This window comes from Rutidosis leptorrhynchoides, chromosome 1, assembly GCF_046630445.1.
Source record: "Rutidosis leptorrhynchoides isolate AG116_Rl617_1_P2 chromosome 1, CSIRO_AGI_Rlap_v1, whole genome shotgun sequence".
Lineage (NCBI taxonomy): Eukaryota > Viridiplantae > Streptophyta > Magnoliopsida > Asterales > Asteraceae > Rutidosis > Rutidosis leptorrhynchoides.
In genome coordinates this window covers 134784430-134798301 of record NC_092333.1, presented here as the reverse complement: position 1 = coordinate 134798301, position 13872 = coordinate 134784430, and the positions used below count along the sequence as shown (strand labels likewise).

The window sequence follows — 13872 nt, the reverse complement described above, 5'->3', positions numbered from 1 at the left end:
CCAGATTCATCGTCGCCGGCCTAACAACCGTCATCTTCTTCGCCTGTTATCCACTCCGTCATAATCGCAATCATCGTCACCGTCGTTGGCGCAAGCACCATCGTATTTCGCGCATGTAACCTAATCTGTCAGACGTCATCATCTCAACCATCGATTTACCAGGTTAACCTTTGTTGAATAAAACATTTACCGAACTCTCTCAACTTGGTATATGCCATGTATTTGTTGAAACTGTATCTCCTTCGTTGGTAGTTAATGTTGAAAGGGAGGTCAGAAATAATTTTAACTCCGACAAATTCGTTATCCGGGTTAACGAAATCTCCGAGAAGCTTGATCGTATTCACCTAAAATTGTCCTTCGGAGTTATTAACTTTGTCAAATCATTCGATTTGGATTGGTAATGATATTCCGGTCAACGTTTTATTGCCAAAAAAAAATAAAAAATAAAAAATAAAAAAAAAAATGAAGGCAACAGAATCTAGCAACTTATTCAAGGTTGTGAGAAAATACATTACCCCTGTTATAATTTGCTTCATCAAGCATAATTGTCAATTAGGCTGAAAAAAGTCTAGCAAGTCCGGCTCGTTCAACTGCTTCTGTAATTCGTAATAAACTGATTATCAAATAGGCTGAACATACATGGTTTCGACACAAGCTCTTGAGTTGATCCTCTGACTACTCATTACACATCGTCGTTGCAAGCTGATTAAACAAGGATGCAATTGATAAGTTGATAGTCAATTCATTGCATATATTGTATACTTGAATTGATGAAGGCGGCAAGTGTATAATTTCCATTCACAGAATCACACAAACGCTTTGTATATCAATCATTTAACGATAATAATAAACAGTTAAAAATGATAGTAAACAGTTAAAAAGTGCATCATTCTATAAAACCTGCAATCTAAATCTTTGGTGCTCATACCACAAAGTTCGCGATTCATTATTAATTAAAAAAGGTTGACCAATGGACCTATGTGATTTTCTATTATAACAAATAAAAATAAAAAAAATAAAAAGTTTGAAACAGACATTGAATTAAGTCATTCCATCTTGCTTCTTGATCTTCATCTAGTCTTGTCAACGCCTACAAATGAAGTGTGTACCATTTTATCAAGAAACACATATATATTGAAAAAATAACTAGCTCATATTATGCATAAAATGATCATTCACACTAGGGATCATTCAAGCCATCTACTTATCTAAGAAAAAGTAAAAAAAAAAAAAAAAAAAAAAAGCAAGCGTCTAGTTTTGGCCAGCAAAAAGCATTAAAACCCCAACATTGAAGATGTTTGCACCTATCATAAGTGTTTTACACCCCCTACTAATCTAGAGACACTATTCCATTAAGACTAGCGACTAGCGTACCTCAAAGTGAATGAAAGAAGATGAAGAGGGACCTATGACGCGTTGTTAAATACCTAATCAATAAAAAAATCAATAATTAGGAAACGATCAAGAGCCATGAGATCAAGAGAAAATGAAAGAACGAATAGTTTATTGCTAAGAATAAAAAAGTTCACTATATGTGACAACATACATCCTTTAAAAATCAATAGCAAAAACAAAAACTAAAAATTCTTTCGCAGTTACTTGTTACACTCAACAAAGATGGCTCTTGATATGAAAGAGGCCTTATCTCAGAAGATTGAACTAATGACAACTTGACAAAGCAACAATTTAGGGTGCGTTCGATAAAACTGAATGATTTAGCGTTAAATGGTTCATATCTGAATGATTCAGAGTCTCTAAATAAACTTGGTTCTGAATGAAAATAACGCACTGAATGGTTCAGAGTCTCTGAATAAACTTGGTTCTGAATGAACATAACGCATTGAATAGTTCAACACTGAATGTTGAACCATGTCATCATATGTCATTCAGAGGTCAGAAACAAACGCACTGCGCTAAACCAGTCGCTAAACCATTCAGTTCAGAGGTAAACAAACGCACTCGTAGTCAACGAATGAGGTAATGAACAGAAACCGCTGTATAAATGTGATTGCATAGACTATACATATATACAAAATCACACCTTTATACACAATACATATTATCAACTGTTATAAGATTCATGACCAACTAACTTTGAAATCTTAGATTCATAAGGCAAATTTAGTGACTAAACTAATTATTTCAAAAGTTTCTTCAAATCACAATAACCATATCTTCATTTCACATGCTACGCCCACAAACAAATTCACGAGTCACAAGTAAATGCATACAGTAATATTCAATATCACAAGATAATAAACTAAACAACGAAAACTAACATGAAAAGATTGAAGATTTACCTTCAGGAAGCCAACCATAACCGCGTTGAGAAAGCGTAAGCATTGACGTCATCAAAGCTGAAGCAGTAGCAGTGTGAAAAGGTTGCATTGATTCCAAACAAGCACTCATTTCAGCAGGACACCTAAACACACACACACACACACACACACACACATATGGATATATAAAATTACACCCAATTATCCAAATTGACACCTTGCAAATTGACATATACATTCTATCTTTACAATTAAACCCTAAAAACCATTGTAATTTGTGAGTAGACTACAAAACGTAACAAAAGGGAGTTGGAATTTGAAGAAAAACGAATCTTTTTACGAAACCCTAGATCTGTGTGAGTTTGAATGGTGGATTGGTTACCTGAAGATGCGACTGGAAAGAGAATTTTGGGTACCGATGCGAAAAGAAGTGCGAGCAGATTTGGCTTGAGAAGATGCTCGTGCCGCCGCGGTACGGACGGCGGATGACCGGAAAATTGTTCGAGTGGCAGCTGCTGCAGTCGCCATTTTTTATGCTGGAGGGCTTTGGGTGGTTTTGTGATTCAGGAGTAATCAGAGGGTTTTGACTTTTTTAGTCATTTGGGCGAATTCAAATCCGTACTATCATTTTCGGTCATAGTGCCCTCAAACGTTTATTGTTTAACAATATGCACTTAAATTTTTGTAATTGTTGATATGTTCTTTGATTAACGCATCACACACGGTTCGTGCCGGTCTATTCATGGTATGTGGTGCCTTGATTGTTGACTCGTTTTACCGGCTACGATAATACATTCTCACAACTCGCATCACGCACAACGCATCACACACGGTGCATGGTGGTTTTTGCATGGTTCATGTTGCCAACGAAAACAAATCAGATTTTCATAATAAAATTTTCTGATATTTTCAAAAAAAAAATTGAGGATAACGTTTTAACTACTTAAATTATTGGCCTATGATCACTTAGTATTACCATTGCAATAAGCCGATTTCTATTTTAAACATGTCTTTTAATACAAGGAAAATTACAAGTGTTGAATGTTGTCATTTTGTTAATCTTGATACACACACTCTATGTGTTGAGCGAGAGTTCCAAATAATTGAAGATGCACAAGTAGATTCGTATTTATCCATATTGTATTTGTGACTTCTACATGTTTTTTAAATTCAGACGTACTGAAAATACATTGTGTTTCAAGATTGATGACATACATTATGTATGGACATTGGAAAACTTCAAAGGTGTATGGACATTAGTATAGATTCACATCATAAACTTGCTTCACATCACATACTCACAATAGTGATGCAGAAATCGACATTAATTTGCAATAAGTCTGCAAGTGGTGTCCCTTCTGATTATATTAAAGTCGTTTCAGAAATTTGGTATTAAACGATCAAAGTAGGATTGATTGGTCAACATTGTTCAGAGATTAATCGGTCTGAATAGGTTAAAAAAAATGGGAATAATCGGTCAAAGACGAGATTAGTCGGCCAAAGTACGGATTGCTCGATCAAAATAGAAATTAATCGGTCAAAGTCAAATTTAATCAACATCAATTTAATCTCTGATTTGACCAATTAATTCCTCCAAAATCTCAACGGATTAATCTCCAATTAACGATTATACAACCTTTACTCACTCTAATACCAGTCCACCAGGGAGGGTAGACAACTCACTAGGTAGAGTCTCTAACGTTAGCATGATCCTTTGCGCTTTTGAAAGGCTCCGAGCTGCTTATCCGGGATTAAAAAGAGTAATCTTATCGTTTTCTATTGAAAATGTTGCGTCACAAAATAGTGAAAAGGGTGTTATGACAATTTGCCTAGCGCACCCACACCAGCGGAAGCGAGGATATAATTTGTTTGAGACAAACTTGCGAGAAATAATAGAAAACAAATAAAGTAACTGATAACACGACGATTTAACGCGATTCGGAAAACACTGCATACGTCCACCCCAAGAGTCTCCTTTATTCTTATAATATAAAAGAACTCGGTAAAAGAAAAAAGTACACTATAAGTTAAACCCAAACCCAAGCTCCATAGATTTTAGTATAAAATCTAAGTTTCCCGTACACTCTTTTACACTCCTTACAAGAATAAAACTCTAAATACACACTCTCCGTTGATATTATGGATCAACTGTGTTTTATCTTTGTGATTTTTTTTTTTGTGGATGCATCTTTATCTCTGCATGGTCGACTATATATATATATATATATATATATATATATATATATATATATATATATATATATATATCTTCATAGTGTGAAAGATACATGTGAAATGGAATAAGCAATGACAACCACATGCTGCCCTCTATCTTTGACTTTATGTAATGCACATCACAACTTTCGTCAAAAGTTAGGCTACAACTATTACCAAATAGTTACCCATGTGCATTCCATGCAAATATAAAATATCTTGAATTTATTCAATATAATAAATAAATGTGAGCCACCATTCAACAATTAATTCAACCACCGTTCAACAATCTCCACCTTGGCGAACATTCCATCTTCGTGCTACTAAAAAAATACTATCACCTAGTATTTCCACCGTTGGCCTCCGTTATCCCCGCTGCACATACCTTGAATCACCTCGGTCCTGAACCCTGATTCAAATAAAACGGCCAATAATCATGTGCAGCTAACCCTGTCAACTTACATAATTGACTCCGGAGAGGAGTGTCGAATCACCTCTCCCTTAATAGGATTTTTCTTTTCACCATCGTCTAACCTAATCAAACATGTCGTCACATGTTCCCGATCAATTTTCCGTGTGCACACTTTCCAAATCTTCGAGACACGAGTACATTTGGTACTCGCCACCAGACGATATAAACCCCATACTTCTCTCCCTTCATCAGGACCTTCATGCCACGTGTGATTTTCATAACTCCACCTACGGCCGAATAGCCGTATCCTTGAGAATCCAACTGGCTTAAGGAAATTAGATTCTTGCACATCTTTGGTGCGTACGCCACACCACCAAAAGTGTAAGCAGCTCCGTGAAACAATTTTATTTTCACAATGCCAACACCCTCAACATTTTAATGCCCCGTTCATATCGATTATAAACGATTCACAATAGTTGATTTCATTGCGAGGTACTTGACCTCTATATGATCTCATTTTTAAAAGACAAACATTCATCACATCGAAAGTTGACAGACATGCATATCATTTCAGAATATATCCAATCTATAATTGACTTAATAATAATCTTGTTGAACTTAATGACTCGAATGCAACGTCTTTTGAAATATGTCATGAATGACTCCAAGTAATATCTCTAGAATGAGCAAATGCACAGCGGAAGATTTCTTTCATACCCGAGAATAAACATGCTTTCAAGTGTCAACCAAAAGGTTGGTGAGTTCATTAGTTTATCATAAACATTCATTTCCATCATTTTAATAGACCACAAGATTTCATATATTTAATTGTACGCGTAACCCGAGTACAAAATAATACGCGTAACCCGCGAATTAAAAATCATTCATATGGTGAACGCTTGATAACCGACTTAACTTTAATGCATAGAATATCCCTAAACAGAACCTCTCGTCTGTATAATAATAATAATCTCGAAGTACTAAAGCATCCGTACCCCGGATGGGACTTGTCGAGGTCCATAGATCTATCTTTAGGATTCGCGTCAATTAGGGGCCATACCCGTTTCCTAATTATTAGGTTACCAAGCTAAAAAGGGGTGATATTCAATATTCATAATCCAGCCATAGAATGTAGTTTTTGATCACTTATGTCTATTTCGTAAAACATTAATAAAATCAGCGCATGTATTCTCAGTCCCAAAAATATATATAAAAAGGGAGTAATGAAACTCACAATATTGTATTTTGTAGTAAAAATACATATGACGACATTGAACATGTGTAGGGTTGGCCTCGGATTCAAGAACCTATATCATTTGTATATATATTAACACACGTAATAGAAATCGAACAAATATATATATTATTATTATTAGTGAGATAATTTATATATAATAACTTAATATGTTTAATTATATATATTTTCATTTTATGTATAGAAATATTAATATAGTTAGGTTATGTGTAATAAATATATATTTATAATCTTTATTTTTATGCTTATACGTTAATAACATCATTAAAACTTTTATTTTCATAATTATAATTATTTTAATAATAATAATATAGATAATACTGATAATAATAATGATGATAGTTTTAAAAATGATAATTTTAATATTCATGATAATAATAATGCTTATACTCATAATGATAATAATGTTAATGGTAATATTAATACTTATCTTTAATAATAATAATGATGTAATGATGTAATAATAATAATATCAATAATAACAATAATAATAAGAGTAATAAGAGTAATAATAATAATAAATAGAATTTCTACCTCAAAAAGAAAATGGCTTAAAAATAATGCCCCAGCCCGGGCTCGAACCCGAGACCTCTCAAAACCCAGCAACACCATCAAACCATTGCACCATTTCAAATTTTCTGTTATAATTCGTAACCCATATTAATTTAATCTATTTTACGTCTCGTCCCAATTTAATCATGGCCCAACAACAAATAATCATAATCGGCCCAAATGCTTTTATTTTTAAATGATCTGTTATCAGCCCAACTTAAAACAGTTCATTAACACAAATCTATCTTAATTTATAAAGATAACAGAAAAATAAAAAGCAAGTGGTGGCGGCCAAGAAACAAAAAGAATAAAGGGTTTCCCTTTTTTTTTATTTCCATCGCACTATCAACTCTCTTCATTACGTGTCCATCATTTAACAGTCTTTATCTTCGAATTCGTTCACCCTCATTGTCATTTGCGTTAAGAACAGAAGCAGGTGTACATAGCAGTAGCACTGCAGTGTAAAAATAAAACACAATAAAACGATAGCGGTTTAAAGTGATTTTCGAATAGAACAGTAACAGGTTTAAAAGATGGTTGATTCTTGGGGTGTTTCGCGTTAATTAGCTATAACAGCAGCATGTTCTTTGTAACGTCCTCCCAATAGGGTCTGGAAGGAACGTCACTAATATCAAAATATACCAACATATTATAATAACGAGAACAATACTAAATGAGAAAGTTAAACTTTATTGAGTACGCAGCGGAAAATGAAATGTCGTTACAATGACAGGAATAACAATAACGTAAATGTTCGCATGCAGAAGTAATAAATGTGATATCTCTTGATCCTATGTCCAAGTAGCATCACATAAGCAGTAAGTATAAGAGCTTGAATCAAACAGCACCTGAGACAAAAAATGCTAAAGTGTCAACCAAAAAGGTTGAGTGAAGTTCATAGGTTTAACAAAAAAGTTTGTCGTTGTTTTAGACCACAAGATTTAGTTTGTAAAGTTGATCTCCCGCAGGATCAAAAATTTATGCCAATGCGTGATATTTAGACTAAACGTTCAAGTTTGCCCCATGACAAGTTAGTTCTCCTTGTCGGTTAAATTTCATTATCAAGTAATTCAAAGACTTAGTCAAATGTATCGGGGACGTTACTCCCGATAGGCCTACCCCCAATAATTAAGCATGCCGCAGCACTTAAAAATATCACTGTAGGGACTTAGTCGGACATAGCCGGGTATAGCATAGTTTAACAGTTTGGTACTTGTGTCTAAGTGTAAAAAGTAAAAACAGCATGTGTCTCACCCCAAAAGTAAGTAAGTTTGCTAGCAATTAAAGAGGGGCTATGAATTCACCTTAGTAAGTAGAGAGAGAGTTATTCCTCGGAATAAAGAGTTGAACGAATGAGCAGGAAAGTCAACCTATTGACTTTTAAGAGTAGTTAAGTGTTTTGCCCATGTTTAAGTTTAAGTATGTGTTTGTTTTACTAAGTTTCTATTCCTAGTAAGTTACTATTTTTATAAAGTTTCCATTTTTAGAAAGTTTCTTATTTTACTAAGTTTCTATGACTAGAGAGTTTCTACTTTTATCAGTGTTTTCCATTTTAGGATACTTGCCGTATTAGATAAGCTTCCAATCACCCATTTCCCTTCGAATGGCTAATTTAGATCTAGGGGCTTGAGCCATAGGACCCTTTAAATCGGAAATCCAAACCCATTGCCTAGAATCTCATAGAAACCATTCGTCAAGAAAGTTCAAAGATCTATACATCTCTAATACATATCCCAAAATGTTTTTATGTTACAATATAAGTAGTAGGTTATAGGTGCTAGTAATAGTAATAGTGTATACATGTTATTTATTTTATTTTTAATTGCATATAATTTATAACATTATTTACATGTTTCGGTAAAAATAATAACCGAAGTAAAAAGTAAAAAGTAAAAAGTAAAAAAAATAAAAAGTAAGAAAAGAATACTTACTAGTAGTAATTCTTCAAAGAGAGAATGAGAGAAATTTTGGTGTGAGTTTGAATGAGAAATGAGGGGTATTTATACTTGAAAAAATTAGGTAAAAAGAATAAAATAATTAAAAGAAAAAGAAATATTTTAATTCTTAATAGGATTTTAAAATTAAAAAGTATTAAATGTTAGGTCATGGGATAATGCACAAAATAAAATAATAAAAGTAGTTTTTCCATTACAATTTTTAATTAAAAAGTAATTTATTTATTTATTTATTTATTTATTTTTTTTCATTTATTTTAAGGATTTTTTTTATATAAATAAACAAATTGATTTAATGCTTTTCCAAGAATATTTGTCAATAATATTTTTTTATTATTATTTTTTTATTTAATTAATAAATACAAATTTTGCATAAAAATAATAAATAATTCGGTATTTTGTATTTTTAATAATAATTATGATTTTAATTATTAAACTATAGTTTTAGTAAGTTTGTAAATATTATTACATTTATATATAATTAGATTTATTATATAGTTAAATATATAATACATTAACTAAATAATAAAAGTGATACAAAGTTTATATACTTAGTTAAATTATGTCAAATTATATAAATTAATAATATATTATTTATTTAAGCGTACATTGTTGACTAAAAATTACTATTCGGTCAATATTTAATTGTATATAACAACCCTTAATACATGTAGTCAGACATATAGCCCTAGGGTTAATTCAGTAAATTTAGAAGTCGAACAGTGAGGGTTGTTACAGTACCTCCCCGTTAATAAAAACTTCGTCCCGAAGTTTTAGGTAGACTTCTCGGATGCATCAGCGGTTGAGAAGAGATGGGGATATTTCTGTTTCATTTGGTCTTCACATTCCCAGGTATACTCGGGGCCACGTCGTGAATTCCAACGGATCTTAACAATAGGTATGGTGCTTTGTTTTAAGCGTTTAGCAGATCGGTCCATGACTTCTACGAGTTCCTCTATGAAGTGCATTTTATCATCAATGCGAATGTCATCCAAAGGAATAACGAGAGTGTCATCAGCGAGACACTTTTTAAGATTCGAGACATGAAATACGTTGTGTACGCTGCTAAGTTCAGCAGGTAATTCTAATCGATAAGCCACGGGTCCGATCCTTTCAGTAATCTTGAAGGGTCCAACAAAACGCGGACTTAGTTTGCTTCGTTTACCAAAACGAACGACACCTTTCCAAGGGGATACTTTCAACATGACTTTTTCACCAACTTGGAATTCCAAATCTTTCCGACCTTTATTAGCATAGCTCTTCTGTCGGCTGCGGGCAGTTTCTATTCGTTTCTTAATCTGAACTATCTTTTCGGTCGTCTCGTGTATGATTTCAGGACCAGTTAACTGTCTGTCCTCTAATTCATCCCAGCACAGTGGGGATCTACATTTTCGTCCGTGTAAGGCCTCAAAAGGTGCTGCCTTAATACTTGAGTGGTAACTATTATTGTAAGAGAATTCAACCAAAGGCAAATGTCTATCCCAGCCTTTGCCGAAGTCGATAACACAAGCGCGAAGCATATCTTCCAATGTTTAAATGGTTCGTTCACTTTGACCATCGGTTTGCGGATGATAAGCAGTACTCATGTCGAGTTGAGTTCCAAGAGCAGTTTGTAAGGATTTCCAGAATCTGGAAGTGAATCTACTGTCACGATCGGATATGATTGATATAGGAACACCATGACGAGAGACAATTTCTTTGATATACAGTTGTGACAATCTCTCCATCTTGTCGGTCTCCTTGATAGGTAAGAAATGAGCAGATTTAGTAAGACGATCTACTATGACCCATATAGTATCATTGCCACTAGAAGTCTTGGGCAATTTAGTAATAAAGTCCATAGCGATACATTCCCACTTCCACTGCGGAATATCGGGTTGTGTCAACAGACCAGAAGGCTTTTAATGTTCAGCCTTGACTTTCAAACAAGTGAGACACTTACTAACATAAGTAGCAATGTCGGCTTTCATATTAGGCCACCAGTAGAATTCCTTCACATCGTGGTACATCTTACTGGAACCGGGATGAATAGAATATCTAGTCTTATGAGCTTCATCTAAGACTAGTTCACGGAGATTACCGAAACGAGGAACCCAAATTCTGTTGCCAAAGTACCGTGTACCATTAGCTTTCACTTGAAGTTGGTTCTCAAAACCAATGGGTCCTTCACCTTCGATAAGTGTCGGTTTAATGGCTTCCAATTGAGCTTCACAGATTCGTGAGATAAGATTTGATTTAATTTTCAGGTTTAGAGCACGAACACGTTTAACATCGTCTTTCTGACTAAGGGCATCGGCAACTACATTCGCCTTGCCAGGATGATATTTCAGCTCACAGTGATAATCGTTCAATAACTCGAGCTATCGGCTTTGCCTCATGTTCAGCTGTTTTTGATCAAAGATGTGTCGAAGACTTTTATGATCAGTGTACACCGTAAAATGGGTACCATACAAATAATGTCTCCATATCTTTAATGCAAATACCACGGAACCTAACTCAAGGTCATGTGTGGTGTAGTTCTCTTCATGTTTCTTCAACTGTCTAGATGCGTAGGCAATAACCTTTTCACGTTGCATTAAAACACAACCAAAGCCTTGCTTTGAGGCATCGCAGTAAACAACAAAATCGTCAGTACCTTCAGGTAAAGATAGAATCGGGGCTGTGGTCAACTTCTCCTTCAGAATCTTGAAAGCAGATTCCTGTTCTTCGGACCACTCAAATTTCTTCCCTTTTTGTGTTAGCTTCGTAAGAGGTTTAGCAAGGAGGGAAAAATCTTTTATGAATCTCCGATAGTAACCAGAAAGTCCCAAAAATTGACGAATATGCTTCGCAGTCTTTGGTATCTACTAATATCAAGATGATCGTTTTTCTTCTTGCATTTGGGTTTTTGAACAGATAGCTTGAGAGTTTTCTTTGAATCACTTTCTATTCCATACGTCATGATATTGGAATTTTTCTATGAATTACTGTAATATAATCACGTTGGCCATCGTCATTATATTTAACTAATTCATATTTCCATTCCAATGTCACTCCATAAGGTCAGGATATGATAAATGATGATTTCTAATATAGTGTATTAAGGATAGCAGTAATCTTAGCTGGATCGACAACATGTCGGTTTTAAGCCAAAACTTGCACTTGGAAAAGTTTGCGTAGAGTTGTTCTTCTTCTTAAGAATGAATTTGCAAATGTTGCTCATGTTCTTTCTCACTCTTGGAGCAGATCAAAACGTCATCTATGAAAATAGTTACGAACTTGTCGAGTCATGGTTGGCTAGTTTTAAGTTGCAGTCTTTATAGACTTGGTCAACTTTCATACCTTTGAAAGTTATGGAAGTTGTGAAAGTTATGAAATGGACGTGGTCAAACGAGAAAGTTATGAGACATCGTGGTAAGAGTTGGTGCAGTTGGACGAACCATGATTCTTCACTACATAAGGGTGTATAGAAGTTTGATAAATCTGATAGGTCATAAGTTTGAAGAATTTTTAAGCGGGATAAAGATGAATATGATATAAACGAAACACTTTATATTATTAAGAACGAGGCATTAAACACGCCTTTTTATTACACGATTCGGAAATAGAAATAGTTTAAGGCATAGCCTTTACATAGATAAGAAATTTGGAAAAATAAATTAGAAAATATTAAGATTGAAGTAGTCTTCATATCTCTTCTTCTCGTCCTCAACCTTCTTCATAAACTTCTCAACTTTCTCATTCTTCACCTTTTGTTTCTCATGCAGGAATTTGAGATTATCATAAAGATTAGAAACACCATTGTTGATTACATGGTACTTGTGGTCCCTCATAGAAAGTTGATTATTCACGCGGTTTTTCTCCATCTTCAATCTAAAGTCAACATCTTCTCTTAGGTAGGAGAGAGATTGCTTCCCCCATCGGGCATTTCTTGTAAGGGTGCAAACTAAAGTCCACATCGGTCATGGGATAAAACAAATGTATGTATATAATCTCTTTCTTTAGTTCAGCATTTTCCTCCATGAGCTTCTTGATCGCTAGGTCTTTTTCCTTCATTTGAACATCGATCCTTGCAATATGGCGAATTAGGTCATCGGTAGTTTTTCGCAGATTCATGAGCTCGTACTTGGCATCAACTTCATCGTAGGAAGGAGATCGGGATCTTTTCTTTGACGGCCCAGTTTCTTCAAGACATTTCCTCTTGTCTTTATTCCTCGGGGTTGTATAGTATTCAGGAGACCCATGTACCTTTAGAGTAGTATTTGGGCTATAATTTTATGAGGGAGGACCACCAAAGCCATAAGGTGGACTTTGGACTGGTCTTTCTATGGAAGACCTTTCAGTATCTTTTTCGGTTGGCTTGAAAAGATTCATTTTGGTCGTTTGATGATAAATAGACATCCTAAAATTAGGAAGGAGATTTTGATCAGTTTTAGGATAGGGTTGTAAGGCATATGTTTTAAGATTACAAGGCAATCCTAAGTGCTTTAAAGTCTAAGGCAGGAAAGGTTATAGATTCCTAGATTGCTAAGGCACCCTAGCTAACAAGTAAGGCACACATAAAAATGCAACCCTAGTTCTCTATAATAGCCTGGTTATGCTCTGATACCAATCTGTAACGTCCTCCCAATAGGGTCTGGAAGGAACATCACTAATATCAAAATATACTAACATATTATAATAACGAGAACAATATTAAATGAGAAAGTTAAACTTTATTGAGTACGTAGCAGAAAATGAAATGTCGTTACAATGACAGGAATAACAATAACGTAAATATTCACATGCAGAAGTAATAAATGCGATATCTCTTGATCCTATGTCCAAGTAGCATCACATAAGCAGTAAGTATAAGAGCTTGAATCAAACAGCACCTGAGACAAAAAATGTTAAAGTGTCAACCAAAAAGGTTGAGTGAAGTTCATAGGTTTAACAAAAAAGTTTGTCGTTGTTTTAGACCACAAGATTTAGTTTGTAAAGTTGATCTCCCGCAGGATCAAAAATCTATGCCAATACGTGATATTTAGACTAAACGTTCAAGTTTGCCCCATGACAAGTTAGTTCTCCTTGTCGGTTAAATTTCATTATCAAGTAATACAAAGATTTAGTCAAATGTATCGGGGACGTTACTCCCGATAGGCCTACCCCCAATAATTAAGCATGCCGCAGCACTTAAAAATATCACTGTAGGGACTTAGTCGGACATAGCCGGGTATAGCATAGTTT

At 34.4% G+C, this 13872-nt stretch overlaps 1 protein-coding gene across 3 annotated transcripts; it reads right to left on the bottom strand.

Moving 5' to 3' along the window:
* Window positions 1–619: 619 nt before the first annotated feature.
* On the bottom strand, window positions 620–2893 carry LOC139865415 (protein NUCLEAR FUSION DEFECTIVE 6, mitochondrial-like). 3 transcript variants are annotated; one of them, XM_071853631.1, is made up of 4 exons: window positions 2662–2893; window positions 2301–2422; window positions 1375–1427; window positions 890–1090 (listed from the first exon to the last, which is right to left on the bottom strand). In XM_071853631.1, exons 1-3 carry the CDS (start codon window positions 2805–2807, stop codon window positions 1420–1422), a joined length of 276 nt encoding a protein of 91 aa, XP_071709732.1. In that variant the 5' UTR covers window positions 2808–2893; the 3' UTR covers window positions 890–1090; window positions 1375–1419. The 3 variants fall into 3 exon arrangements, with proteins under 3 accessions (XP_071709730.1, XP_071709732.1, XP_071709731.1); XM_071853629.1 differs by lacking the exons at window positions 890–1090; window positions 1375–1427 and adding an exon at window positions 620–702; XM_071853630.1 differs by lacking the exon at window positions 1375–1427.
* Between the last annotated feature and the right edge of the window lie 10979 nt (window positions 2894–13872).